General features: G+C 42.6%; 1 protein-coding gene across 1 annotated transcript in view; it reads left to right on the plus strand.

The window, feature by feature from the left end:
* Positions 1 to 25,215, plus strand: part of DNAH3 (dynein axonemal heavy chain 3) — a 162,820-nt gene that overhangs the window by 62,356 nt on the left and 75,249 nt on the right. The window contains exons 25-37 of the mRNA XM_078074713.1: positions 2,306 to 2,398; positions 3,752 to 3,862; positions 6,740 to 6,854; positions 9,556 to 9,754; positions 11,220 to 11,328; positions 11,555 to 11,668; positions 12,373 to 12,549; positions 14,740 to 14,831; positions 15,686 to 15,905; positions 16,473 to 16,607; positions 17,962 to 18,073; positions 19,937 to 20,178; positions 23,266 to 23,366. Coding sequence (XP_077930839.1) covers positions 2,306 to 2,398; positions 3,752 to 3,862; positions 6,740 to 6,854; positions 9,556 to 9,754; positions 11,220 to 11,328; positions 11,555 to 11,668; positions 12,373 to 12,549; positions 14,740 to 14,831; positions 15,686 to 15,905; positions 16,473 to 16,607; positions 17,962 to 18,073; positions 19,937 to 20,178; positions 23,266 to 23,366 — 1,820 coding nt within the window. The remainder of the gene's footprint in view (positions 1 to 2,305; positions 2,399 to 3,751; positions 3,863 to 6,739; positions 6,855 to 9,555; positions 9,755 to 11,219; positions 11,329 to 11,554; positions 11,669 to 12,372; positions 12,550 to 14,739; positions 14,832 to 15,685; positions 15,906 to 16,472; positions 16,608 to 17,961; positions 18,074 to 19,936; positions 20,179 to 23,265; positions 23,367 to 25,215) is intronic.

The following is a 25,215-nucleotide window of genomic DNA, read 5'->3' on the forward strand; positions in this document are numbered from 1 at the left end:
ATTCTGTTCCATTGATCTATGTGTCTGTTTTTGTGCCAGTACCATACTGCCTTGATGATGACAGCTTTGTAATAGAGCTGGAAGTCCGGAATTGTGATGCTGCCAGCTTTGCTTTTCTTTTTCAACATTCCTCTGGCTATTCGGGGTCTTTTCTGGTTCCATACAAATTTTAGGATTATTTGTTCCATTTCTTTGAAAAAAAGTGGATGGTATTTTGATGGGGAGTGCAATGATGAACATATTTTCTTGTGTCTAGCTGTTTGTATGTCTTCTTCAGAGAAGTGTCTGTTCATGTCTTCTGTGCATTTTTTGACTTGATTATTTGTTTTTTGGGTGTTGAGTTTGAGAATTTCTTTATAGATCTTGGATACCAGCCCTTTGTAGTGTCATTTGCAAAAATCTTCTCCCATTCCGTGGGTTGCCTCTTTGTTTTGTTGCTGTTTCCTTTGCCGTGCAGAAGCTTTTTATCTTGATGAAGTCCCAAAAGTTCATTTTTGCTTTTGTTTCACTAGCCTTTGGAGTTGTATCTTGAAAGAAGTTGCTGTGGCTGATGTCCAAGAGGTTACTACCTATGTTCTCCTCTAGGATTTTGATGGATTCCTGTCTCACATTGAGGCCCTTCATCCATTTAGAGTTTATCTTTGTGTATGGTGTTAGAGAATGGTCGAGTTTCATTCTTCTGTGTATAGCTGTCCAATTTTCCCAGCACCATTTATTGAAGAGACTGCCTTTTTTCATTGCATAGTTTTTCCTGCTTTGTCGAAGATTATTTGACCATAGAGTTGAGGGTCCATATCTGGGTTCTGTATTCTGTTCCATTGGTCTATATGTCTGTTTTTGTGCCAGTATCATGCTGTCTTGGTGATCACAGCTTTGTAATATAGCTTGAAATCTGGCAACGTGATGCCCCCAGCTTTGTTTTTCTTTTTCAACATTTCCTTGGTGATTCGGGGTCTTTTCTGATTCCATATGAATTTTAGGATTGTTTGTTCCAGAACTTTGAAAAATGTCATTGGAATTTTGATCGGGATGGCATTGAAGGTATAGATTGCTCTGGGTAGCATAGACATTTTAACAATGTTTATTCTTCCGATCCATGAGCATGGAATATTTTTCCATCTTTTTGTGTCTTCTTCAATTTCTTTCATGAGTGTTCTGTAGTTCCTAGAGTATAGATCCTTTACCTCTTTGGTTAGGTTTATTCCAAGGTATCTTATGGTTTTTGGTGCTATTGTAAATGGAATCATTTCTCTAATTTCTCTTTCTACAGTTACATTGTTAGTGTATAAGAAAGCAACTGATTCCTGTGCATTGATTTTGTATCCTGCCACATTATTGAATTGCCGTATGAGTTCTAGTAATTTGGGGGTGGAGTCTTTTGGGTTTTCCACATAAGTATCATGTCATCTGCGAAGCGACAGAGTTTGACTTCTTCTTTGCCAATTTGAATACCTTTTATTTGGGGTGGGTGTGTTAAGGTCAATAAAACATTATGGAATCCATGCTATTTTACTCAGGTTTTTATACAAGTGTCCTTATATAATGAGCAAAATGTAAATTACTCCCACTCCTGCTGAACCTGACAGCACCATGGAGTAGAAATAGACAAGCACTCTTGGCTTTACTTTGTTAGCCATTTTTGCCAGCCACACATGTAAGTTATAATAACCAGAAGTCGTGTTACCAAATAGACACCAGCTAGCTCACAGGTGCCTGAAGTTAAGAGCTACAGTGACCTGAAATTCTAAAACTGAATCATTTGCTGCACATTTGAATTACCTGTAGAGCTTTAAAAAAACAAAAACAAAAACAAAAAACATCCAAATGCCCAGGTTGCATCCTGTAACGATTAAATCGGAATGGCTAGGAATGGAAGTCAGGTGTCCAAATCAATTGGAATGATTCCAAGTGATTGGAATCTCCAAATGATTCCAGTGCACAGCAAAGTTTGGGAACCATAGGAATAAGGCAAGAATTAGGACTGTTCATTAGAAATGAGCAATTTTATTTTATGAATTGAAACGTAAATGTATTGTTTGCTTTCTGAGAAGTTGTGTTTCAGAAAATGACACGAAATGCATGTTAAGAATCCCCCATTTCCCCTTTTAAATCACACATACTTCTCAGAATAAAAAAATATAAATAAGTAAATAAATATAAAACACATAATTAAAGAATATTGGCTTGGAGGGGTGTCAGACCTTTGGCCTCCCTCCAGCCTTGGTCCAGAGAGAAAGCTGGGTCTGCCCATGATCCCTCCCTCCGGGCTTGGCTAACTTGCTGCTGCTTTGTCTCACCCCTACAGGGCATGGTGGAAAAGTGGCTCCAGCAGGTGGAGAAGATGATGATTGCCAGTATGCAGGAGGTTATTAGACTTGGGATTGAAGCATATGTCCAGGTAAATGAGAATCAGCGTACACGTGCCAAGGTGTGAGTACAGTGACAACAACATTGGGGAGAAGGTTAAATGGATCAATTCTAAGCACCCCTCTGCCTTCTACCAAAACCCACCCGGATCCTGCTGGGTAACACCTGACCCCTCCGTGACCCTGCTGGGCCTCTCTCTCCTTTCCCTCTGAATCCTGGGGCGATGCACATATTTCTGGTGAAATTTTGCCAGTTAGAAGCAGGTGGCACAAGACAAGATGGTTAGCCAGAACCCTCTGGCTGCTACCTGCAAGTCCCTTCTGTGAAATGAATTGATGGCAGGAGGTCTTTTTAGAGCACCTTCCAATTAAGCATTTCTCCCTCTAGGCTTTTCATTTACAGTACACATGCCCTGAACGGTACAACTCATTAAACTCCCGAAGCATTAGGGGAAATAGGTATGACCGAAGGAAGCCAAAACAAAAGAACTGTGGGCGATCGCTCTTCAGCCAGCTCCTAGCAAGGTTAAATGTAGGCAGACCAGGTCTTTGTGCTCCTTGACTTTGGGTGCCTTTTCTTCTTACTTTTCAGGGCCCCACCCCCATGACCCCTTCCATCAAATAGAAGAATATACTAAAGTACGGGGTACTGACCCTGCTGTCCCTCTTAGAAGTATTGCACTGTAAATGAAAGGCCAGTCCTTTGTCCTATGATTTATTTTAACTAAAAAATTAAGTTAAAGAACAATGGCGAGCTGTATGGAATGACTTCATGCCATTGCATCTAGAGAAAGAGTCAGCAAACATTTTCTGTAAAGTAAATGTTTTTATAATGTCTTCAGCTCTGTGGGCCACACACACTATTTATCTTTGCCTTCATAGTGCAGAAGCAGCCTTGGATGATCAGTAAAGAATGGGTGTGGCTGTGTTACAATACGCCTTTATTTACAAAAACAAAAGCAAGGCCAGATTCAGCCCTCTGTGTAGTTTGCCAGATCTATAGTTTAAAACAAGTTTGGGGGGTTCTAGGCAAGGCTAAGAAAACTGGCCCAGCACTGCAATATTATGTAGCCATCAAAAAGGGTAGTTATGAAAACTGTCTGTGAACAGCACCTTGATTATAACTGTGTAAAATCCTTGGATTGGGACCTTAAGAAAAAAAAAAAAAGAGCTGATGAGATTGTTGATTTTTTTTCTTTTTCATAAAATTCAGGGAGGAAGACATAAATCAGTAATCCCAAGATATCAAATATGGTAGCTTCTGAGGGTGGAGGAGGATTTTGTATTTGTTGAGGGGGTATGGTGGTGGGGGATGTTTTTCAGATGTTCGTTTAAGTCCCACAAGATGAACTGACTGTACCACATGCCCCTCTGCACTTTCCCAGTTCCCTCGTAATCAGTGGGTCTTGCAGTGGCCTGGCCAGGTGGTCATCTGCGTCTCCTCCATCTTTTGGACCAAGGAGGTGTCCCAAGCCCTGGTGGAAAACACCCTACCAGTAAGTGAGCGTGTCACGAAGCTTGTAGAGGAGATTCAAGCTCGATTAGGATCTGAAGGACATATAATTAAAGTAGCCGTGTTTTCTAAACAACAACAAAAAACTCACAGCATCCAACCATGGCATAGAGAAGTCAGGGTTTTCATGGGGACAGCAGGATAGAGAATTTGGAATTGGAGCTGTCCCGGAGTTCTGCAGTGTAATAGCCCTCATGGTCCTTCCCAGGCAGAAATTCTAGGCTGCAGAATTTTAAGTTTTTATCAGTCTTTGCTTCCAGGGGTCAACCTGGTGGAATTTCCACCAACAGAGACCTCTGGTCTTCTTCCTGGGCCAAAAGACCACCTGGTCCCGTTTTCCCCTCCTCCACCATTACCTGCTTCTTACCGCCTGCAGTTGAACACAAACCCACCTATAGCTCTTCCTTCAGTGTTCTCTTGAGACCAAGAGTGCTCAAGTCCTGCTTGTCCTCAGATCCAGACATGCATATTTCCACTTAACTCCTGCCATTGAGGCCAGTGCTTGAGAGTTCAAGACCTGGATGAACTTGGGTTCAAATCCTGATACTTTCCCTTGTTAGCTGTGTGACCATGGGCAAGTTCCTTAACCTGAGTCTCAGTCTCCTTGACTATATAATGCGCCACGGTGCACCACATTGTATTATAACATCATAGTACCGTATTGTGGGAGAGTTAAATGAGATGCTGGCAAGTTAGCCAGTACTAGAGCCCAGGCCATGAACCCCACAGGGCAGAGACCATGTCTGTTTTGCTCACTGTTTATCTCCTGGGGTTATTGCAATGCTGAGCACATAGTAGGTGCTCAATAAATATTTACTGAACAAATGAATGGTAACTTCATTCCCAACATTTTCACCATGGTATCACTTCTCATGATGATCTCATCAGACCTTCTGTTCTTCCCCCTATAGATGACTGGCTACGGACCAGAAAATATTTCAATTTACTATATTTTGCTTTATACCTTAAAATTAGAACATGAGCATTTGACCAAGGTTCAAATTTATACACATTCTGTGTTGATAAGTCCTACAAACATATTGCACTTGACACTTGCAAACTGCTTTCATGTATTTCATTTTAAACTTTTGAAACACTAAAAAATTCTGATTTTTATGACTGCATCTCTGTGCCCCAGGTTTCCCACCTGTAAAAAGGGGAGACTGCTTCACATCACACACCCCAGCCCTGGAGTATATGGATCCTGAATAATGTGGCTCAGCATCCTAAAGGAAGCAGGTGTTGGTACAGGATCGCCATCCATCCATCAATCCATCCATCCTTCCTTCCATCCATCCATCCATCCCTTGTTCATTTAACAAATATTTGTTTGACATCTGCTCCATGCTGGAATGATGCTACTAGGCAAAGGGATTTAGAGTTGAATGAGAGAGACATGATCCCTGTCCTCATGGATTTACAATCTAGTGGGGGGGATAAAAAGTCTCTTTGCTAGAACTGTGATAAGGAAACTACGGGGATCCAGGAAGCATGGGGAGGAAGGAGAGAAGTAAGAGAAGGGTTAGAATTGGAGACGATTTTCCAGAAAAATGGTGTTTAAGAGGAGACATGAAATATAAATAGGAATTAGCCAAGCAAACAACAGGAGAAAGAGTGTTCCAGAGAGAGAGAGAGACCAGAATGTGCAAAAGTCTGAAGATGAAAAATATGGTGCATTCCAGCAACTGAAGGCACTTGAATCTAGCTGTGGAATGGGTGTGGTTCAGAAAGATGTGTGGAGCAGCCCTATCACCAAGGGTTTTACAGACCCACAGCAAGGGCAATGGGGAAGCATTGAAAAGGTTGTTTGTTTGTTTTTTGCTGTGTGTCGGGAACTTTATTAATAACAATAACAACCATCAGTATTTACTGGATACTTGATTCACATTGTGCCAAGTGCTTCACCATCTCATTGAATCTTCAAAACAGCTCCAAGAGGTAGCTGTAATTATCTAGACTCGACAGGAGACTGAGACTCAGAGGGTTAATATCATTTGCCCAGAACTGCATAGCTAGGAAGTGGGGAAGGTGAGCTATGAACCTAAGGTGGTCTCCGTTTCTCTTCCTTTTTAAAATTTATTTCTGTTTTTTAACTCTTTATTTTGAAGTAATGTCAGCCTTACAAATAATGTTGCAAAAATAATGCAAAGAATTCTCATACACCCTCCATCCAGAATCCCCCAATATTAACATCTTAAATAACCATAGTACAATTACCCAAATCAGGAAACCAGCATTGGTGCAAGACACATTCTTATCTAATACATAGACCTTTTAAATTGGCTAATCTCAATTTAGCCATTTGCCCCACTGATGGCTTTTTGCCTGGTCCAGGATCCCTTCCAGGATTATTGTTTACATACATTTAGTTTTCATATCCCCTGTGTCTCCTTTAATCTGAAAAAGTTTCAGAGTTTTTTTTTATTAATTCAGATTTATTGCATAATTTCTATACAGTAAAATTCACCCCTTTTAGTATACAATTCCGAGTTTGAACAAACACATTTGTGTAACCACCATCCCAATCAAGATATAGAACCGTTCCGTGCCCCCCCGCCCCCCAATTCCCTCAAGCCCCTTATAGCAGCCCCTTTCCCTGCTCCACGCCTCTGGCAATTACCAATCTGTTGTCTGCTCCTATAGTTTTGTCTTTTCCACGATACCGTAACAATAAAATCAAGGAACCTAGCCTTTGAAATTTGGCTTCTTTCAATTAGCATAATGCACTTGCAATTCATCTAGAGGTTAATGAAGGGGGTGAGGGAAAGGGACCCGGAGTGGTAGAGCATGCTGTTCCCCAAGAGGGGGTTACAGAGGAGAATCCAGTTTAACCAGTTGTCCCCTCCTATGCCCCCGCCAGGATTTTCTGAAAAAGAGCAACAATCAGATTGCACAAATTGTCCAGCTGGTGCGAGGGAAGCTGAGCAGCGGGGCTCGACTCACCCTCGGGGCCCTCACGGTCATCGATGTCCACGGTGAGCAAGGAGGCTTCCTCGGCATTGTTGACTGTCTAAGAATGGCAGCCAGGCTTGCTGCTCTCCATTGAGAGCCTGGATGGAGTGATTCAGGGTCCCCTTTGCCATTAGGGAGGGGCTTCTGCAACTGAGAGTAAGGTGAGGGGGTAAGGAGAGAAGCCAGATGTTTTCCCCTCCCGTCCCCACCTTGTTTCCAGGAAACCTCCAAGCAGGGCTTTCCCCGAGACAAGGGCAGCCCAAGCCATTTCTGAGATTCACCAACTTGGAACGATTTCTTGAGGCTGACCATAGCTAATATTTTTGAATACTCACCAGGTGCCAGGCTCTGTGCTAAGTGCTTGACATACATTATCTCATTTTTATACACACTTCTCAAATTAAGAACCTGAGGCTTAGGTAAGTAACTTACCCAGAGGCATACAGCTACTAAGGAGCAGAGGCTGTTTTATACTTTGATGTAATTGATTTAATTGTAATTCTATGTCTGTCTGATTTCAAACCCAAGAGACTGGAAGTGGGCAGTGTATGCAGGGAGGCAGTGGGAGAGAGATAATGCCTTCCAGCACTTCCCTGAAATTAAAAAAAAAAAAAAGGAGAAGAGGAGGAGGAAGAACTGGGGTCTTTATATAAAACAAACCACCCCCTCACCCTACTCCATCACCACCAAGGAAACTAGGGCTGGACTAGCTGGTTGCCTGGAAACAGTGTCTCTCTTGTTCATACACCAGCTTCCTCCTGGCATTTCATGGCATCTTATTCTCCTTAAGGTTGATGCTCATTTCAATCTAATTTCTCTTGGATAGACTAACATGAAATCAGGGAGAGAGAAGGGAGAATGTGATCTTCATTTGGTAGGAAGTGCAGGTGTGGTTACTGCCCAAGGCTCCCCAGAGCGGTGGTGTTCACACACATGTACACACGCACATACACACCCATGCACAAAACATGCACACATATACACACTGCATCATGCAGCATCCCCAAGTCAGTCCCTTGAGATTCACCTTCCTCTTGGGTCCCTCATGGAGACCCCTACTCCTGCTACCAGTCTATGATTTCCCTCAAGAACCTGGAGGGAAATTAAATTCCTCAGGAAGGAAGGAAGAGCTGTTGGTATAATCTTCAAGGACTCTTCTTTGGAGGGTTTTGGATTTCACTGTCATAAAGACTTCTCTTTGCAGAGAGGCAGTAGACTTGCAGAAGCATCCCTTTACAAAGTTATGTTTCTGAGATACTAAATTCGAGCTGCTGTCCTACTTTTTTTTTTTTCTTTTTTTAAGTAGGCTCTGTGCCCAGCATGGGGCTTGAACTCATGACTCTTGAGATCAAGACCTGAGCTGGGATCAAGAGTTAGATGCTTAACCAACTGAGCCACCCAGGCGCCCCTACTGTCCTAGTTCTGAGATCTCAATAGCTCTCACCTAAGAATTCCCTAAAAAATAGCTAATGATTTTTAGAAACCTCTGTTCACTCTTCAACTTCAGGGCCTCCCATGACAGTGAGAAAATTAAATTAGGCTCATAATCCTGTGAGAGAAAGAAGGAAATCTAGAAGTATATCTCCCATCTGGTTTCTCAGGCCCCCAGATGGAAAGACTATATCTAACTATGGGTTCATGGGACCCCTTCCCTTGCCAACTGCATCAGGCCAAGCTGACTATATTCTCCTCGGATATCCTAGCAGCCTGGAACAGGGCCAAAAGGGTCATACTGGGGATATGACAGCATTTGGGAAAACTACATATTGCAAAGCTCTCTGGGTCAGTCCACCAAAAATTTGGGAATATTTATACAGCAGCTAATATTTATATAATCTTTCTTTTCTTTCATCTGTCTACATCTGCATATACATGTAGATGTGTAGATATTTATATATGTGTATATATATATATATATATGTATGTGTAGGTATATATATGTGTGTGTATACGGTTGATCCTTGAACAACATGGGTTTGAACTGCACAGGTCCACTTATATGGGAATTTTTATCAATAAATACAATACAATACTGTAAGTGTATTTTCTCTTCCTTGCGATTTTCTTAAATATTTTCTCTAGCTTACTTTATTGTAAGAATACAGTATATAATACATGTAACTTACAAAATATGTGTTAAGTGGCTGTTATCTGTAAGGATTCCAGTCAACAGTAGGCTATTAGTAATTAAGTGTAAGGGGAGTCAAAAGTTATACGCAGATTTTTTACTGTACCGTGAGTGGGCACCCCTAACTTCCACGTTGTTCAAGGGCCAACTGTATATACAGTTAATCCTCCTAATAACCATATAATAACTCTATAAGGTAGGTACTGTGTTATCCCCATTTTACAGATTACACAGCTCAATAGAGAGGTTGAGTAACTTGCCCAAAGTCACTAGCTAGTTAATGGCAGATTCAGAATTAGGATCCAGGCAGTCTGATTTCAGAGTATGCACTTTTAATGCCTCTGCTGTACTCTGGGAGCACACAACGCAGCAGATTCTCTCCCTGGCTCCTTGGGAGAAGCAAAGATCAGCTTCTGAAAGAAATTGCTACCTGCAGGTTAGGGGTAGGCAGGGAGGCTAGTTGAGCCTGAAACTGTTTGAAGAGGGAGGGGTGGCCTGGATGATGTCCTCAGACATTCTCTGAGCAGTCTGTGGACATAGGAGTATGCTGACAGCTCTGCATTTGTGTGTTTCCATGTCTGCATCTGTCCCAACAGCTCGCGACGTAGTGGCCAAGTTATCTGAGGACAATATCTGTGATCTGAACGATTTCCAGTGGATCTCCCAGCTGCGTTACTACTGGGATTCGAAGGATGTGCAGGTGCAGATGATCACCACAGAAGCCTTGTATGGCTATGAGTACTTGGGGAACTCCCCCCGGCTGGTGATTACACCCCTCACTGACCGCTGCTACAGGTAACCTCTGCCCCTCCCCCTGCCCAGACCCAAAGGGTGAATAGAGAATTCCAGAAGGAAAACCTTCTGGGGAAGAAGGTGAGGGGCATCTTGAGTATGTGACCTTTCCCTCTGCATTTCATATTCTGAGATTTTAGGATTTTGCCCTTAGTTACCATGGTCCCACAGATGGGCATGGAAATTAGGCCTTAGGCCAGAAATGAGAACCCAGTAGGAGTCCTAATGCAAATTAATGTGGCCAAACCAACAAGCAGAACATTGATGCCTGTCCTTAAAAATGCCACAGTGCTTAAGTAGAAAGCTCTCTGATGGCAGGAATCAAGATGGTGCCTGGAGATCCCATGGACGAAAGCTAGAAAAGGAGCCAGGTGAAGGACTCTGGCAAGGAGTCTCCAAGCTCAGCCAGCTGGTGAGATGTAGTCATTCTGTGCTCAGCAAAGTGCTTTATCACTCTCCTTGGTATTCATACCATTAGAAATCTGACCTCTGTGAATGTGTCCACTTTGTGATATTTAGATTTTCTTTGATTTTGTATATTCCTTAAAGTGGAATTTTTTGTAATCATAAAGATAATTCTTGAGTATTATTTCTTTCAGAGCCCTCAATCACTTATTTTCTGTGGTCTCTGATTTTTGGTCTTCATTCATTCATTTATTTCACCTGTTATTCAATAGCCATTTCTTAAACTCTCCTGTGTACCATGCATGCCATCAAGAAACCCTCAACCTAATGGGGTCAGGGGACAGAGACATAGTCAGATGAGTATAAGATGGTGTGTTAAATGAAACTATAGAGGCTCATACAAGGGTCTGTAGAGCCACAAGTGAAGAACACACCAATTTCTAACATTTATTTTGTCCCTACTCTTGTCAAAGTGAATCAAAATACAGGTCCTAAACTCAAGAGTTCATAATCCAGTGAGAGAAATATATTTATTTCCACCACTCCATTAGTACTGGTGATCTTTGGAATCTGGAGTTTATGAAGATTTTTAACTTTTATTTGATTCATTTGTGTATGTATTCATTTATCCATTCAATCATTCATTCAAACAAATGTTTATGGGTGCCCACGCACCAGGCCCTGGGGTTACAGTGCTGAGTAAAACAGATTTGTTTACAATGATGATATATTGGTCATATAATCAGAAAAAAATTAAAGCTATTTGTATGAGTCAGAACAAAATAAAGCAAAAGTCAGTTTCTTTCCTATGTCTTAGGACTTGGGCACCAAATTCTTCTTCTTCTTCTTCTTCTTTTTTTTTTTTAAAGAGAGGGAGAGAGGCAGGGGAGGTGCAGAAGGAGAGAGAGAATTTTAAGCACTCCATACCAAGCACGGAGCCCAAAGTGGGGCTCAATCTCACAACCTTGAGATCATGACCTGAGCCGAAATCAAGTCATTCACTTAACTGACTGAGCCACCCAGGTGCCCCATTGGGTACCAAATTCTTATTTTTTCCCCTTAGGACACTGATGGGGGCTTTGAAGCTGAACCTTGGGGGAGCTCCGGAGGGACCAGCTGGCACAGGCAAGACAGAAACCACCAAAGATCTGGCCAAAGCTTTGGCCAAGCAGGTAGGGAAATGCTGTCTATTCTTAAGCTCTCCTCCTATTCCTCTCTGGACTCCTGTCAGGAGAGTTGGCATGAAGTTCAATATGGTATAGGGGGAGAGAAAGAGTGGGGCCCCAGCTCCTGCAGTGGAATAGGAAGAAAGGAGCCCCACCTGTATTTCATGTGCAGGGTAATTCAGATATGAGAGAACCCATCCCTAATGGTGCCCACATCCTTCCTTCTCTCTAGTGTGTGGTCTTCAACTGCTCAGATGGTCTGGATTACAAAGCCATGGGGAAGTTCTTCAAGGGACTGGCCCAGGCTGGAGCATGGGCCTGTTTCGATGAGTTCAACAGGATTGAGGTAATGCTGCAACTGGCCTGCAGAGCAGGGGTTGAACATACAGGGGCCTTTTATCTGGGCTCTCAGCTCCTCAGTGACAGGGCATTATATGTCCTCTAAAACCCCTGCACAGAGTAAGTACTCAACAAACTAAACAAAAACAGTCCCAAGAAGACAAAGTACATATTTTATATACATATATATGCTCATCGTATTCATTCACTCACTCATTCAAAAATTTATTGAGCAGCTAGTACATGTCAGATACTCTGCAATTGTTCATGACACAAAGCTAAGTAAGAAATGCGTGATACAATTTAGCAAAGGGAAATAAAAGTTAAGTAAAACAAATAGAAAATGATAGAAGTCTATAGTAGTGGTATAAAGGAGCCGTCACAGAAGAGAGGGGGGTGATTAATTCTATTTGGGTGGGGAATTTAGGTCAGGAAAGGCAAACATGCAATTAGAACCAATAAACACTGAATGTATACGATGGATCAAACATTATGCCGGGTGCTAGAACAAAGATAAAATACTATGGAAATTAGTAATACACACACACACACCCCAATTTTCTTTTTCTTTACCAAAATGCCAAATCATGCTCCTGATTTTGATGTGAAGGGCTGGTTCTCAGATGATTGGGTTTTGTCATTGCTAAGTGAGGGGTCCTCTGAAAGAGTGGGGTGGTAGGAGCTCACATCAGCCAGCCATTCTCACCCCAGGTAGAAGTGCTGTCTGTGGTGGCTCAGCAGATCCTCAGCATTCAACAAGCCATCATTCGGAAGCTAAAGACATTCATCTTTGAAGGCACTGAGCTCTCTCTAAACCCAACCTGTGCTGTCTTCATCACCATGAACCCCGGGTATGCTGGCAGGGCTGAGCTGCCAGATAACCTCAAGGTAAACATCAGCGTGTGTAAATTCTGCATGTACTTTATGGTATAGAAACCTCTAGAAGTAACCAAGGATCTCCCGGAGAAGGCAAATAATGGGTGACATTTTTTTGGCTGTGAGAAGTAATAGTGGAGCAACGATGGTGGTAAGATAGGCCCCAAAACATAACTACACCCCCAACAAGGTCTCATAGGGAGGAGTACATATACTTGATGAACCATGGCAATTAGGAAACAACGGACCCTGGAACAAGAGTCACTGTTTCTATCGTCTACAAGGGGTCAGACAGGTAATATAAATGAGAGGAACCAGCTGGGCATGGTAGGGACTCTGACGAATGCCCCATCCAGAGGCAGCAGCCCCTACTTAGCCCCAGCCTGTTGTCGCCAAGCAGGAATTGTCAGGTCTTCTGATTTTTCAGGAAAAACCAGAAATTTGTATTTCTACATGTAATCTGATTTTGTGATCCTGGCTCAATGCAAAAAAAAAAAAAAAAAAAAAAATCACTGTAGGCCAAACAAAAACATCTAATTATAAGACAGCATCAAAGTTAGACACAGAGAGCTCTGGGAAGCCTGGGCTGAACCGGCAGCACTTGGGTGGCTCAGCTCGTGATCTCAGGGTCCTGGGATTGAGCCCCATGTTGGGTTCCCTGCTCAGTGGGGAGCCTGCTTCTCCCTCTCCCTCTGCCCCTCTCCCTGCTTGTGCTGTCTGTCTCTCTCAAATAAATGAATAAAATATTAAAAAATAAAATAAAAACAAAAAACCTAGGCTGAACCACATAGAGCTCCCCTTTATGACTATGGTTAAGCCGAGGTGGTGTCCTCACCAAAGCAGGCTGTTCCAACCAGCCACAGAGATGACAAGGAAGCATATATGTCCCCAGTGCCTACTGCTGAGCTGGCCTCAGTTACAGCATGGCAATAGCAATTGGTCCTGCTGCTAGTGGAGAAGGACGGCACCCCTGAAGGGAAGAGAGACAGTCACCAAGGCCATCTTCAAGGGAATAGGCTGTAGATGACCTTAGCATGCTGCTCTCATGGGAGGAAAAACCCCAAAGTACAAGATGGCTAGCTCTCCTCCTGTGGGAAGAGACTTGAGCACCCCAATTGCATGAAAAGAGGTACCAGAGAGAGACTTCCAGGTCTGCTTCTTTATGGATTTTCTTCTAAGTCATTGCTCCATCCCTTTGAGTGGAAGACGCAAGAGAGACCCAGCCAAACCAAATTAGTACTTCACCTGCCAGAAACGCATCTGCTTAGTGCTCTGGAATCTTATTCAGACACTTTCTCCCTGCCCACCAAATGGAAAAGAGTCAGGGAGATCTTAGGAATGGCTCCTCCCCTCCAGGCCAGCATAGGCCAGTGAGTACCAAAGTAGAATTTGGACCCACATTTCTTCTTTTTACCCCCCAACCATTGTGACTCCCCGCTACACACACACCCCTCCCATCCAACAAGCCTGTTATGTCTGCATAAGCAGCTTTCATGAGACAGTGTGGTGTAGGAGAAAGCACCAGGGGCTGGTGCCAGGGAGCCTGGGTTCTAGACCTGGCTCTACCTCTAACTAACTGCTTGACTCCTCCTCTAAGATCTAAGGTAATAACAATAGCTGATGTTTATTGAGCACTCACTATGTGCCACACACTTTTCTAAGCACTTCACTTACATGGTATCATTTGTTCTCATGAGAACGGTATGGTTGTTGGCCCATTTTGAGATGAAAGAAGTAGAGGCTTACATTACTTGCCCACAGCCAGTAGGTAGCAGAGCAAGGACACAAATCAAGATCTGTCTGACTTCAAGATTCTTCTGATACATTATTGGTCCTGCATTCCTAACTGACTTCCTCGGTCCCTGTTGAACACAGGAAGGGTCCAATAGTTGAATGATGCTCCTTTGGCATAGGAGAATGAAGTGGTGTTAGAATACCAGCACCTAGGGCCTTCCACATAACCACTGAGAGACCTAGTGTGACAACAGGTACCTAGACAGGGCCAGTGGGGAGGTTAGCGGAGCACTGGTTCTATCCAACAAAGATGGTCCCTCTGCATTGACTTGTCCTCCCACTTTCCTTTCCTTGATTTCACTAGAATGGCCTGAACAACCATGCTGCTTCTCTTTGTGTCTGTAGACATACCTTCCCCCCAGTGTTTACTGTATGTGTTCAGGTTCTCAATGGCCGTTTCTTTTCCAGGCCTTATTCCGGACAGTAGCCATGATGGTGCCAGATTATGCCCTCATTGGGGAAATCTCCCTCTACTCCATGGGGTTTCTGGACTCTAGGAGGTATGTTACACTGGCTTTCCAGTAGATTCTAAAGGCTCTGAAAGAGTACCTTCTGTGTGGTGGATTCAAGGTAGGTTGCCCATTGGAAGAAAAGAGAGAAACTTAAGAAATGGACTTCCATTCCCTAGTTGATCTGAAAGCACATAGCCCTGGCTTTTGTCCTAACCCCATCCCTGGCCAGGAAATGGCCCAGATTCCGAAGAAAGGGCCTCCTCTCTCTCTGTGTATACTTGGACTTCTGCTAAAGAAATTGGCCTTTCTATCCCAGCCCTGCTACACACACATGCACACACACAGCTTAAGGCAAGACTTTAAAATATGAAATTATTCCAAGATTGAAGAGGAAAATTTTAATATAATTTGGAATTAACATTATTATCATAACATTTACTGACTGAAAAATGTAAAGCATGGACATGGAAAAAAGTTGTCATGTTACAGAAGTGAATAAAGGGAGTTTCTTCTCAGTGGCCTTGAGTCCCACTCTCTGGGGATTAACATTGTTAATAGTTTAATGTTTCTTCCCAAACGTGTGTGTGTGTGTGTGTGCGTGTGTGTGTGTACTCATACATTCATATTTATGCATAGAAGTATTACACATATAATTTCTTGTACAGTAGCTTGTATACATATGTGTCTATTCCTGCTCTTTTCCTCCTAACTTTGAAAGAGTTAGAATGCTTCCTTAGCTCATCATGGTAACTATTAAAAGGACTTCAAATGATTGGGCTTCTCCATCAAGTCCATGAGCAGGCCTGGTTCCTGATGGGACAGGGCACAGGGATGCTGGGAATGTCTGCTGAGCAGGACCTGGTCCTCTCTGGCGGTCTGCAGATGTGTCTCTGCCCTCCTAGTCTTGCCCAGAAGATTGTCGCGACCTACCGCCTGTGCTCAGAGCAGCTGTCCTCACAGCATCACTATGACTACGGCATGCGGGCGGTCAAGTCTGTGCTCACTGCAGCTGGCAACCTGAAGCTCAAGTATCCTGAAGAGAATGAGAGTGTCCTGTTGCTCCGGGCCTTGCTTGATGTCAACCTGGCCAAGTTCTTGGCTCAAGATGTCCCTCTGTTTCAGGTATGCGGTGCTTTGGGACCTCAACCAAGCGCTGAGACATCATTTTCTGTGGATGAACTGTTTCTCTGGCACCCTCTTCATCTCCAGCCAGCAACCCCACCACCAGACACCCTCCCCCAAATGTTAGATAAGAATAGTGATAGTTCCTGATTTTAATAAAAATGGTTTCACTGATAGAATAAGATCTGCCATTGGGTTTGGGTTTTTGTTTTAACCAAATGTAGTTTTGGGGTTTTTTTTGTAATTATTTTAATGGCTCTCTTCCTAATCAGGCTGGGAGCTCCATAAATACAGAAATCATGACTATCTTATTCATTCCCAGTACATTAACTGGTAGATAATACAGGTTTATTAAATCTTTGCTGCCTTGTAAATTTATTTGGGAGGGAAATCATGTCTTACAGATAGTGTTGGACTTTGTAATTGTGGATGAGTTTTGGCATAGAAAAATGAGGTTTGGAATTTTACAAAGATTTCTGCTGTCTGTAAATCTCATTTTCAGAAAATGTTGAGGTCATGCCTCTGACAATTCATCCTTTCCACCTTCTCTCGAATTCTTGTTAACAGGGAATTATATCAGACTTGTTTCCTGGAGTGGTTCTTCCAAAGCCAGACTATGAAGTTTTTATGGAAGTGCTGAATGAGAATATCAAAAAGATGAAACTCCAACCAGTGCCTTGGTTTATTGGGAAAATTATCCAGGTTGGTTCCATGTATCCATACAGGGATGCGCCTGTTTGTTCACTCAAGTCAGGAACTGGAATTGTGGTAGATTGCAGCTCAGTAATGGTGACCAGAGGTGCCTGGATAGAGACAGAGGTGCCTTCAGGTCTCACTTCCAGGAGCTGAAGTTGAAATTCAATGTTTTTCCTCCGACCATCTCCCTTGGGGTTCCTTTTTTTAAATTTGTGGATGAAACAAAACCTTTGGGGGGCATTGGGCTACAACTAGTCAGGACTTTCTCAGTTTCCAGTGATAGAAACCCAACTCAAACCGCCTTAGTCAACAGAAGGGGATCTGTTCACTTACCTAACTTGAAAAGCCCAGGTGTATGTTGACCTCAGACACAGCGGGATCTGAGAACCTTTCTCTTCATTTCTGGCTCTGTCTCTGAGTTACAACTTCATTCTTGGTTGGGTCCCCAACAGCCTCAGTCTTTGATTGTCCCAGGTTCAAGCCCAGAAGGAAAAAGAGCATTGCTCTCCAGATGGCTTCAGCATAGGTCTCAGGATTAGCTTTGAACTGTGCTGTAAAGCCACATGACCACCCTGGAACCAATTATGGGGAAGATCATCTATATTTCACAGCATGGGGCCTGGCTTGGAAAATACCTTTTACCTGCTGAGAGTTCTAATCAAGTTAGAACTGCATTTAGGCCTCGAAAAAGGAAGTTTCCAATTTAAGTACAATTTGCTAAAAATGACCACTGTTTCCTTTTCCCCCTTAAAAGCAAATAGAAAAAATCAGAGGCATTAAAGTCAGACAGCCATGTGTCCAAATCCTGCCTCCACCACTGATGACCATGGGCAAGTTACTTAACCTCTCTTGGGCTCAGTATTCCCACCACTAGAAGGTGGTTAATGATACCTAAGTGTATTAAATGAAAAAATTAGGTAAGTCACTTGATGCTTAGCACATTGGTAGGTATAGACCAAATAGGAGTTCCCATTTTTTAAATAATATGAAACATACACATATATTTATTTATCCGAAAGATATTTATTTATTTATTTATTTGAGAGAGAGCGTGCAAGTGAGGGTATGGAGGGGCAGAGGGAGAGAATCTTAGGCAGGCTCCATGCCTAGCACAGAGCCAGATGCAGGGCTTAATCTCTCAACCCTGAAATCATGACCTGAGCCAAAATCAGGAGTCAGACACAACCAACTAAGCCACCCAGGTGCCCCTATCCAAAAGATATTTACACTATAGATCATCAGAGGTAGAAGTGACTGTGGGAATCCCCTTTTTGTCCCTCAGTCCTCATTGACTTTTGACTAGCTTGCAGTTCTAGGAGGTTTGCAGTGATTAACTGCTTAAAATGATGTCTCCTCCCAGATCTACGAGATGATGCTGGTAAGACATGGCTATATGATTGTTGGAGACCCCATGGGTGGCAAGACCTGTGCTTATAAAGTGTTGGCTGCAGCTCTGGGTGATTTATACGAAGGTAAAGCTCACATCCGTGGCTTCCGGGGAGCACAGGACTCCCCAGTAGGTTGGCTGGCTCCATGGAGATAATGCCAGGCTGTTAGTTTTGCCATCCCTGGATTGTGACATCAGAGCCAGAAATAGAACATGGCACACAGATGTCTGCAGGCAGAAAATAAAGGTGGGGGGGGGAGCTTCTAACGGGGATTTTATGTGCATGTTATTAAGTGGAGGAATTTTCTCGAATTTCTCAAATGCTGAATAGTGGCTTCTCCAAAGGCTTTCCAATGAGAGAGAAAGTCCTGCCACTGTCCTGAACCAATTATTCTGAAAGCCAATTATTACATGGTTTCTTTTCTTCTCCTTTTTTCTTTTCATCCCTTCTTCCCTTCTCTTCCCTTCCCCCCCTCCCTCCCTCCCTCCCCTTTCTTCTTCTCTCCCTCCTTCCCTTACTTCTCTCTCTCTCTCTCTCCCTCCTTCCCTCCCCTTCCTTCCTTCCTTCCTTCCTTCCTTCCTTCCTTCCTTCCTTCCTTCCATTTAATGTAGAAGATAAAACCTCAGATTTTTGAATCAGACACAGACCTTGGACAAATGACCAGACCTTTCTTAGCCTTTGTTTTCCCACCTGTGAAATGGGATTGTTGTGAGAATTAAATGAGATTATGCAGGAAAATAACCTAGCTCAGTTCCTGCTCAACAAATGGAAGCTATGTGTATTGCCAGAGAAACAATTTTGGGTTTTTTTCTTTTATAAAAAGCGAGCCTGTGGTGTTTGTTTGTTTTTAAGATTTATTTATTTATTTTAGAGAGAGAGAGAGAGAGTAGAGTGGAGAGGGAGAGGGAGAGAACCCCAAGCAGACTCGGTGCTGAGCCTGACGCAGGGCTTGATCTCAAGACCTTGAGATAAGGATCTGAGTTGAAACCAAGAGTCAGATGCTCAACCAACTGTGCCACCCAGGCGCCCCACAAGCCTGTGGTTTTGAAAAGCAATGCCTTCTATTTACACATTCCCTTCCAGTACTTCATCTTAACACATTTTTTCTAATATTTGTTGATTGAGTTGCTGTTGGATTTTTTAGGTTTTTTGTTTTGGAGACTAACTTGGCCCTCGTAACTAATTAGGGCATTTCAAACTTAATATTCTGGTCATTTGAACACAGTTTAGGAAACTAAACGAAGAGAAAAGAGGCTACCCCATTGTTTTTGCCTTGGGATTGTGCAGAAATGGTTATTTAGTTCATGGCTCAGGCACTCCAACTTTTCTTACTTTGAAGGATCATTTAAAAGTCTGGTTATTTTCAGTTCTGTTATCAAATGCACCTGATGTCCCATCTATCGGCCTTCGTTGGGTCCTAGTACTCTCATGGTGTGAATGTCTCCAAGGGGCCACTTGCTGAACAGCTAAAGAAGAGGTTTCAGGACTAAACTAGTCCTTCAGATAGAGGGGAAAAAAGTAACCAGTATTTTGCAGAATCTTTTAAATGTCAGCTGTTTCCTCATTTCAAGTCAAGGCCAAGGTTCTTAGGGTAGCTGTGAGAGCCGGTACATAAAGACACCTGGTAGCATGGACCTCTCTCCCTTACTGCTTGAGTTCATTTAGGCCCAGGCAGATCTTTGGATCTGACCAGCACATTTGCCCTGTTTGAAATGAGACTCAGAAGAAAATATGGTGAGAAACGAATAGGCATAATAACCTAACAGTTTAAGTCATTGTCCATCCAGATATCCTAATCTTTGTAAGGACTGAGTACAAATTTTATAAGGATTCTCCTTGGAGGGCATATTCATGAATGTTGGTTGGTCTTTGAGATGGCATTATCTCTTGTCTAATGTTCTGGTCTCAACGGAGCCTTTGTAACTCATGTTGGACCTTCTTGCCCAGCCAAACAGATGGAAGAATTTGCTGTGGAGTACAGGATCATCAACCCCAAGGCCATCACCATGGGGCAGCTCTATGGGTGCTTTGACCAAGTGAGCCATGAATGGACAGATGGTATCCTCGCCAATGCTTTCCGGGAGCAAGCATCTTCAATATCTGATGAACGCAAGTGGATTATATTTGATGGGCCAGTAGATGCTGTTTGGATTGAAAATATGAACACAGTTCTGGATGACAATAAAAAGGTACTACTGAGTCTCATATCACTTTTACGTAGGTAGAGTATAAATCCTCTTATTCAAGTGAGTAATTGACCAAAACTATATAATACATACATTCACTACACTAAGAATAAATGCCCCACAAGAAAGTAACAGCTTATGAATTATGCTTCCATTTGTACTTGTAGTGGGTAAACTATGTGTATTTAGGGATAATGTTGCATCGTGGTTAAAAGCCTTGGTGGTGGCATCTTACTGGACCACTAGCTCTAGAATTGAGCTCTTGTATTGGGCAAGTCACATAACTTCTCTGAACCGCAATTTCCTCATTTGTAAAAAGGTAGTAATGAAACAGGGATGTTGGCAATTAAAGAAGTAGCACATACATAGTGCGTGATATGTGGAATGTGTTTTGGTTATCCATTGCTGTGTACTTAGAGACTTAAAACAACCATTTACTTTGCTCATGATACTGTGGATTATAAATTTTGGAAGGTCTCAGCTGGGCTCAGCTAATCATTGTGATGTCAGGAGGGCAGCCGTGGCTGGAGGATCCACACCCAAGGTGGCTTCCTCCCTCAGTGCCTGGGGGCTCATTCCTCCTTGGCCTGTCTCTCTTTGTCTCTTTCTCTTCAGATAGCGTCTCATCCTCCAGGCCTCTCTAGGAGGCTTGGGTGTCTCACTTAGTGAGCTTGGAGTAGTGGCACTTCTTACATGGTGGTTACTTTTCCAAAAGGCGGGAAGTGACAGTTTCCAGGAAATTAAGAGCTGTGCTTGGAACTGGTGTTAGCCTCACTTTCTCTCAATTCCATGAGTCCAAGAAGTCACAGGGGCTGCCCAGATTCAAGGGAGTGGGGAGAGAGGCTCCGCTTGATGGAGCGGGGACAAGGCCACTTTGCGAAAACACATACAGGATGGGAGCTATCTCTGTAGCAGTATCTACAAAATGGAAAATACATTTTGCCCCAGTAAGCATAGTGCCTAAAGAGCTTGGAGTCCAGAGCCAGACAGCCTGGGTTCAAACCCTGCACTGCCACTTGCCAACTGAATGAACCCAGGCAAGCTATTCAGTTTCATCATCTGTAAAATGGGGACAATATTGTCTACAGAATAGTGTTAATCAGGAAGATGAGATAAGTTAATATTCGCAAGATGCTTCTAATAGCACCTGGGGTAGAACAAGTGTTATCTTACTGTAGGTTAGAATAAAATAAAATTTATCACCATGTTAAGGAAGAGTTTCTACACCGAATATACATGATTATCAAATCAAAATATACTTTCCTACTGCATTAAAATTTCACAAGACTATGAGTCATGCTCAACAATGGAAGGCCTAATTATCCAAATTACACATTATATACGCACACTAATTATAGCACGTGCATAATTTTGATTACATAACATATAAAAATAGAAATGTTTTATTACATGATATAGGCTATGTTATATAAGCTAATTGTACAAATGTGCTTATTGGTCTTGAGATTAATTATAAAGAGTCATGATCAGGGGCACCTGGGTGGCATAGTCGTTAAGCGTCTACATTCAGCTCAGGTCGTGATCCCAGGCTCCTGGGATCGAGCCCCGCATCGCATCGGGCTCCCTGCTCAGCGGGGAGTCTGCTTCTCCCTCTGCCACTCTCTCTCACGCTCTTTCTCTCTCAAATAAAATAAGTAAAATCTTAAAAAAAAAAAAAAAAGAGTCATGATCAGTGAATTTCCTGATGACTTCTCGTCCCTGGGTGTAAATCAAACTACTATCAGAGGTACGGGTGTCTTTTACTTTTCTTGATATTCAGAGATGGCACTATTGGTGGTGTCAGCCCATAACAGCCATGACTGTTAGATTCCTGGAGATACATGTCGTGACCTGTTTCCAGTTGTGTTTTATGTAGGCCAGGTAATGTACGAGGGGCTTTTTAAGCACAACTTTGGGTGAGCAGCAGGGAGTGATGGGGTTTTCTCTTGGCCCCTGAGAGACCAAAGCTTCAGACAATCTTATGTCTTAACTATCTCACTCGAACCCCTGTTGGCAAGTGGGAAACAGCATCACTAACTTTGTACGTACACTGACTCTGCCCTACGTATTTTGCGCTACTTTCTACAGGGACATACCTACAAAACACTAGGACTTCTGATGGCCTTTCCTTCCATTCCAGAAAGGATTTGTGGAGATGTTCTTGTCCCTCTAGTCCTGCACCCATCCATGAGGGATTCCAAAAGGAGTCTTTCATGGGAAACAAGCAAATAAAACAGGAAGGTGTGCAGTTAAGTTCTATGTGAAACACTGAGTAAGAACTATGAGACTTGCTGTAGTCTCATAGCTTCCTGATCTTCCATCTAAGGCTGCAATTCAATGACTCTCTGACCTCCCTATTTATTTATTTTAATATTTTTTTTTGAGAGAGAGAGAGTGCACGCTTGAGCAGGTGGGGGGACGGTGCAGAGGGAGGGGGAGAGAGAGAATCCCAAGCAGGCTCCACGCCCAGCGTGGAGAGATCATGACCTGAGCTGAAGTCAAGAGTCAGACGCTTGGGGCACCTGGGTGGCTCAGTCGGATAAGCGGTTAAGCATCTGCCTTTGGCTCAGGTCATGATCCCAGGGTCCTGGGATCAAGCCCCACACTGGGATCCCTGCTCAGTGGAGGTCTACTTCTTCCTCTCCTTCCTGCTCATGCTCTCTCTCGCTGTCTCTATCTCTCTCTCTCTCAAATAAATAAATAAAATCTTTAAAAAAAAGAGTCAGACGCTTGACTGACTCAACCACCCAGGCGCCTGCCAACCTCCTTATTTAAAATCACAACTCACCCAGCCCTGGCTGAGCATTCTCCAGCCTCCTCTTCTATTTAATTTGTCTCCAAAGCACTTTCATCGTTTTATATGCTGTGTGTTTTGTTTATCATCTGTTTCCTCCCAGCAGAATGTAAATCCCAAGAGCACAGGGATTTTTGTCTGTTTTATTTTATGCACCTGTGCCTGACACATAGTTGGTGCTCAAGAAGTATTTGTTGAATGAATTTAAACCATCTCTGTCCACGCTGAGGCCTTTCACTCTCAGATGGAATTTAACCCCTTTGCCTGACACCCCCACCTCTGCTTTGCACTTTCAGCTGTGTTTAATGAGTGGAGAGATTATCCAGATGAGCCCCAAGATGAGTCTGATCTTTGAGCCAGCAGACCTGGAGCAGGCCTCTCCGGCCACTGTGAGCAGGTCAGTCAGCCTTGCCCTGGCACCCTGAGGGAACATGTGGCCTCACTGACCCTAAAAACCCACAAATGTGATTAAGCCCTAGCAGATCACCTACATTATTTTTCGTCCCTCCAATTTATCCTAAAACCAGTCCTCAATCCACAGTGCTGATAAGAGTCTAAAATCAGGCAAGCACTTTGGAAAGGAATCTGACATTATTGCCTAAGACCGAACCTTCATATTCCTCATGACCAGCAACTCTCCTTCTAAGAAAAATTTGTCCACGTGCAATAAAATTCACATACAAGAATTTTCAGAGTGGCATAGTTAACAATAACAAACACTTGGAAACAACCCAAATGCCGATTAACAGGAGTGAATGCATGCGTAATAAAGTCACAAATTATAATTTTTTATCATTTGATTTTATTCTATTTTATTTTCATCATGATAAGTGCACTCCTTAATCCCCATCACCTATTTCACCCATCCCCCAGCTACCTCCCCTCTGGTAACTATCGGTTTGTTCTCTATAGTTCAGAGTCTGTTTCTTGGTTTGCCTCTCTCTTTCTTTTTCTTTTCTCCTTTGCTCATTTGTTTCTTAAATTCCACATATGAGTGAAATCATATGGTATTTGTCTTTCTCTGACTGACTTATTTCGCTTAGCATAATATTCCCTAGCTCCATCCATGTCGTTGCAAATGGCAAAATTTCGTTCTTTTTATGGTTGAGTAATATTCCATTGTATAGATATATCACATCTTCTTTATCCGTTTATCTATGGGTTGCTTCCATAATATGGCTATTGTAAATAATACTGCAATAAACATAGGGGTGCATGTATCCCTTTGAATGAGCATTTTTGTAGCAAATTATAATATTTATATATTACTCAAAATAAATGAATTGTACTGACATGGAACTCTATGCATAAATCTTATTAAAGACATTAAGTATAAAATCTTAGCAATATTATATATGAAGTAAGCCCACAATATTCATACAACATAGTGTCTCCCTTTAAACCTCTAAAAACAACAAAAATAAATATATATACATTTTAGGAACATATAGAAATGATATAAAACTATGTGAGAAAGAAAGAAAGAGATGGGTAACCATGAGATCGGGAGACCATTGGGGTTAGATGAAGGTTATTGTCAAGATCCAAGCTTCTGTCTGGGATCTTGGGTTCTGGGAGGTGGGTTCATGGGCACTCACTACATTCTTGAAAACAATTAACTAAGAAAGGCCATGCATGGGCTAATGATAGTGTGCTAAGGATGGTAATTAATCTAATCCTGTGCACCTGAAGTTCTTAAAAAAAAGAAAATCAGTCCACACTCCAAAAAGCAATGTCAGGGAGTAGAAAGAGCAATGGCAAGTTAGACTAACTTGGGCTCCCACCCTGGCCATGCCAATGTCTAGCTGTGTTACCTCTTCCAAGTCACTCAGCCTCTCTGAGCCACACTCTCCTCATATCTAAAATGTGACCATTAAGAAGAATATTTAGAGATAAAGGCCATTAGGCCCTAGCATAGTGCCTGACATGCAGTAGATACTCAATAAATGGCAGCCGTATTAGTAACAAACAAGAGAGCACCTAGATGTAACAGAATGGGGGAAAAAAAAAAAAACATGGACTATATAAAATATCAGTACATGCTAATGGTAATTTGAATAATTTCCATGGATTAAGAGTTTTCTATGTCCTGGAAATGGTGCTGAATTATTTATGGGCATTTTCTTATTTAACCACTATAATAGTCTTATGAACTATGTATTTTTTATATTTCTTGATTTATGACAAGGACATAGAATTTCAGAGACAATAAAGAAACCTTGCCCAGGGTTACTCAGATAGTAGAA

Source organism: Halichoerus grypus, chromosome 6, assembly GCF_964656455.1.
Source record: "Halichoerus grypus chromosome 6, mHalGry1.hap1.1, whole genome shotgun sequence".
Classification (NCBI taxonomy): Eukaryota; Metazoa; Chordata; class Mammalia; order Carnivora; family Phocidae; genus Halichoerus; species Halichoerus grypus.